Genomic DNA, 5,003 nt, shown 5'->3' with positions numbered 1-5,003 from the left:
GTGTAATTTATTAATTTATTAGAAACTCATCAGATTTTGGCAAATGAGAAATAGGATTTCCAATTTATTTTAGAATTAAAAAAATACAAGTTCTATGTAAGTAAAGTTAACGCATTATTCGAATTTGGATTTGGATTTGGATTTGGATATGGATATAGATGCAATTTTAGAGTCCGAATTTTAAATGGATTTGGATATAGATGCAATTTTGGAGTCCGTATTTTAAATGGATCGGATTTGGAGTCTACTACATCCGATCCGAGTCCGATCCATTGCCATTCAATGTGTGGATGGTGCAGGGGTGTGCACCTAGAGGAAGGTGCACCTGCACCAAAACACACAAAAATAACAATAAAACGCAAGAAACATAAAAAACGCAAAAAAATAGAAAAAAAAAACATAGAAAATTAATCAGAAAGAACATTATAAAGAAAACTAAAATAACATTAACAAAAACCAGAAAAGAACATATCAAGTAAAACACTAATATTAACAAATCAGACAAATGGTACAAAAATTAAAATAGAAAAGAACAAACTGATAAGGACGAAAAGTACAAAAATTAAAGATAAAATAGAAAAAACCGCAAAAAAGATGTTATATTTATAAAATATAAAATTCAAAAACTTACAGTTATTTATCTCTCCTCTATTAATAGCCCAATTGCAATGTACACTTTACATGCAACAAAAACCAGTGATCTTTCATTTCGCAAATTAACTTTTCAAAAAGCTTCTCAACTTCTACAGTTCTACTACAATTCTAACTCAATTTCTACTACAAATCAGCTAAATGGGTAGAGCGAAGAAAGCAGACAAACCAAAGACTTCTGTTGAGTAAGTGTTTATTTTGTTTCTTCCAAATTTTGTTCATTTTAGCTCAATTCTTATTATTTTGGCAATTACGCTAAAGAATTTACAATTGTAAACAGAAGTGATGATATTCCTCTGGAACTTTTAAAAACAAAGAAGAACAATGAGTCTTCCAAATCAGAAGAAAATCCGATGAAGGAAGATAAGTAAGTTGTTTTTTCAATTTGAAACTAGATCTATGTTCTTTTATTAAATTTGAATTGTTCTTCTCCAACCAATTTGTGTTCTAACCAAAATGGCGATATTATTCTAGTTTATGAATTTAATAAATAATCCAGTTTCAATTTAGAAGTTAAATTCTTAAAATGTTAGATGTTCTTTTAAATTCTTAATTTGTTCTTTTTCAACCATTTTAAGTTCTAATTAAAAAAATAAAACGACGAACCTTTGATGGAATTTAAAACCAGATCTATATTTTAACTTGTTATTTTAAGTTCTGGATTTGTTATTTTTCAACCAATTTATGTTCTAAGTAAAAAAATAAAACGACGTTAAAACCAGATCTATATTTTCTTTTGTTCTTTTCCATCCATTTTATGTTCTAACTAAAAAAAATAAAACGACAATACATGGATGGACTTTAAAATCAGATATATGTTTTTTCTTGTTCTTTTAAATTCTTAATTAGTTCTTTTCCAACTATAATTAAAATAATATAACGACGGATGCACTTTAAAATAAACCCGTTCAATTGCACATAAAACAATAACTATGTTCTTTTAAAAGATCTCTTTGTTCTTTTAATAAAACGACGATACTTGAAAGGATGAAAATTATATTTCAAAGTAAGAATTATATGTATGTTCTTTTAAAAGTTGTTATTGTACTTCTAATACAATTTATTTTAAGATTAAAAATGTGTTTTAATTCTGTTTATTTATCAAAAATAACTCAACACAACCCTGTAAATATGTAAAAGAACAATTACTGATGATATAAAATAACAAACTATGTTGATGACACAGAAATAATATGTTATAAAAAAGAACATCTATACTACTCCCTCCATTCCTTTTTGATGTTCTTGTTTCTATAAATGTCATTACTATTTGATTTTCCCTTTTCTATTTTTGGACATGACTTTTTACCATAAATTTCTCCACCATCCCTTATTTAATTCATCCACATTTCCCCATTCCCCCAACCAACCCCACTTTTATGATTTTTTATTACTTTAATAAAAATATCTTCTATCTACTTCATTTCTTTATTACTTCCTTCATTCCTTTATTACTTTCTCTTACATTCAATCATTACTCTTACACAAAATCATTACAATATTCCATTTTCTTATTTTCCACCCCAAACTCCAAACAAGAACATCAAAAAGGAATGGAGGGAGTATATATTAAAAGGGGTTTATAAAGAAGTTTATGTGTCATGTGGCGCGCTGCTTATGGGTATTGCATATGTACTCCATAAATGTCATTTATTCAAAATTTAGAAATGGAGCATTTATAAGGCTTGAACCATGACCTCAGGTTTAGATGATGAAGTCTTCACCACTTAGCTATAACATGTTATACTAGACTTATATGCACGCGATGCGTGCGGGAGTATACATGTAAAAATAAAAATCGTATTATTACAACCAATCATCACAAACAATAGGCAAGAAAAAAACTATTCACAAAATTCTTCTAAAAAAATTAGACATCATCAAAAGTTTTCGAAGAAATTTATTTCTTATTCACGCTATGAGTCAAGTGTCGTTGAGAAAGATCCAAATATGGTATATACAATCAAGTACCGTTGGGAACTTGGGAATGTTTCTAAACTTGACAATTTTCCAGAGAACTTGGTGTTTTCTTACTAACAACACTTAACAACCCACTTTAGCACTTGTTAAAACAAAAATGAAGGACTCAAACTATTGCATTCTAGAATCTAGAACCTTATTAGCTTATCAAAAAAAGTTAACAAGAACTAACAAAGTTAAAAAAACCGGCTGACTTGTAGCATAGGGTAACAGAGATTGTCTTATCAAATGCAAGTTACTTGCAAGCAGTCCCGGGAGATACCAGTTGCTGCAGTCTATGCCAGAGTGATCGCCACTGTAAGTCTCAGGATGAGCATCTTTTCTCAGTTGTGATAATGTTGTAATGTCAAGCAGGTAAGCTGGTTTCTTCATTGTGCCGATTATTCTCCTCACTGTGTCTGCTGCTGGAGGTGAGCCTGCTGGGTATATTAATTGAACCTGACTGTGGTTCTGCTTCCCCACTGCAGCTCTTTGAGGCTCCATGCCCATTCTCTGGGACTGTCATACAGGAAAACACTTGCATTAGTGATTTGTTACCAAATTCAACATCAGAAGACAAAAACCCTTTTGAATTTTCAGGTCAATTAAAAGTAACCATTTCAAGAGAAACCCAAATCAATTCGTTTCCAAAAATTTCGTTCACAAACCAATTCAATTAAATTCCATATCACAAACCCAAAATCGAGGACTTTCCACAAACATAATTAACGTGATACAATGGCATCAAAAACCGTAATTAGTCATCAAAATGAAGTAAATAGTGAAGGAAAAACAACTTACGCAAGATTAAATTGAATCAGATCATACAATTTCAATAATAATCATAGTAAAGCATGATATTTTAATAATTATCAATATTTTAAAAATAATCACACAAAAAATAAATGAAATAAATAAAGATTATCATAAAAGAATTAACCTTTGGAAGAATAATATCAAGCAGCTCTGCCCCAGCTTTCAAATCGTTCATCTCTGAAGTATTACTGCATAATAAAATGATCAATTAAAATCAAATTAATTCCTCAAATTTAAAACTAAAACTAAAAATTAAGGGGAAAATAAAAACAAACATGCCTTAACAACGAAACCATCAGAAAACAGCAGATAGTGGCTCAAAATGAAAAAAGAATCTCAATAAACCCTCCTCTTCTATTTTCATGTCTTTACCTTACCCTTCTTTTTCACTTTAGATCTTACCAGTTAGGAGCCTAAGATTAAATTGATGAACCGCAATATATTTTTCGATAACCGCAAGAGAAGCCAGGGGTCCTGCCTATAGACTCCTTTTCATTTTCCATTTGTTTCACAGCTTCACACCAAACAGTGACACATAATGATGCACCATTGGAGACCCAAAACCATTGTGTTCTTCTTAGTAATTGAAATGTAAATTAAATAACGTTTTTAGTAAAATTCCTCCAAATCCTTCAATAAAGGGAAAACTTCTGAGTCCCAGCAACCAAAATCACAAACAGTCCTAACAAAATCTCAATAACCATATAATAAAGTTATACACAAACCATATTACCAGCATACCTTTAATAGACATAAAATTCTCAGAATCATAACAAACTTGGAACCCAACAATAGAAACAACAGAAATTATAACAATATAACCAAATAAACACAGATCAATGCTAAAAATTATACCTTGATTATAAAATTATTGCTGCGAAAGAGCTTAAGTTTTTCCATTGTATCAAATGCATAACAACAATTGCACTTACATTGTCAATTTGTCATCACTGACGGGCCACGACGACTTCATCAACGACCAACTGATTATGTGACTTCTATAGCTTGAGAATGGCTTGGGAATGTCAAATTTTCAAAAGAAAAGAAACAAAATTTCAGTTAAAATTCAATTCAAAAATGAAGGAGATAGAATGGGAGATGCAGTAATCATAAATGAAAGATAAATACAAGGGAATAGAGTAAAGCAAGTGTACAACCGAGCCGCGGATTACTCAAAAATTGAATTTGGGTTTTTGATTGAATAAAAAATTATCTCTAAAACGCTGATAAATCCCCAAATGTGGATTGCCCTGGTACAGTTGGTGATTCATACCAATCGACTTCGACTTTGGTTTAATCGAATTCATACCAATCGAATTTTTCTAAAGCAAATCAGTTAACAATGGCTGATAGCCGACAAACCCTAGAAGTAAAATCATTTAAAAAATTTGCTTACCATTGATGAGAAATAAAATCATTTCGGAAAATTCCAGAATTTCAATCAATATCTAAGTTACATTTCATCAGATATTATGAGAAATTAAGCAAAGGAAAATCAAGAGGAAAGAGGAAAACAACCTGATTTTCAATGAGGATCGCGTCATTGTGAACCGATTACCAGCGAAATCAATTTGTCG

General features: G+C 30.5%; 1 protein-coding gene across 1 annotated transcript; it reads right to left on the bottom strand.

The window, feature by feature from the left end:
* Nucleotides 1–2,589: 2,589 nt before the first annotated feature.
* On the bottom strand, nt 2,590–4,479 carry LOC130469152 (protein trichome birefringence-like 37). Its single transcript, XM_056838114.1, has 3 exons — nt 4,359–4,479; nt 3,551–3,614; nt 2,590–3,129 (listed from the first exon to the last, which is right to left on the bottom strand). Exons 1-3 carry the CDS (start codon nt 4,397–4,399, stop codon nt 2,779–2,781), a joined length of 456 nt encoding a protein of 151 aa, XP_056694092.1. The 5' UTR covers nt 4,400–4,479; the 3' UTR covers nt 2,590–2,778.
* Between the last annotated feature and the right edge of the window lie 524 nt (nt 4,480–5,003).

This window comes from Spinacia oleracea, chromosome 3, assembly GCF_020520425.1.
Source record: "Spinacia oleracea cultivar Varoflay chromosome 3, BTI_SOV_V1, whole genome shotgun sequence".
Lineage (NCBI taxonomy): Eukaryota > Viridiplantae > Streptophyta > Magnoliopsida > Caryophyllales > Amaranthaceae > Spinacia > Spinacia oleracea.
Note: the sequence above shows the minus strand (reverse complement) of the source record. Positions and strands in the feature narration are given on the sequence as shown.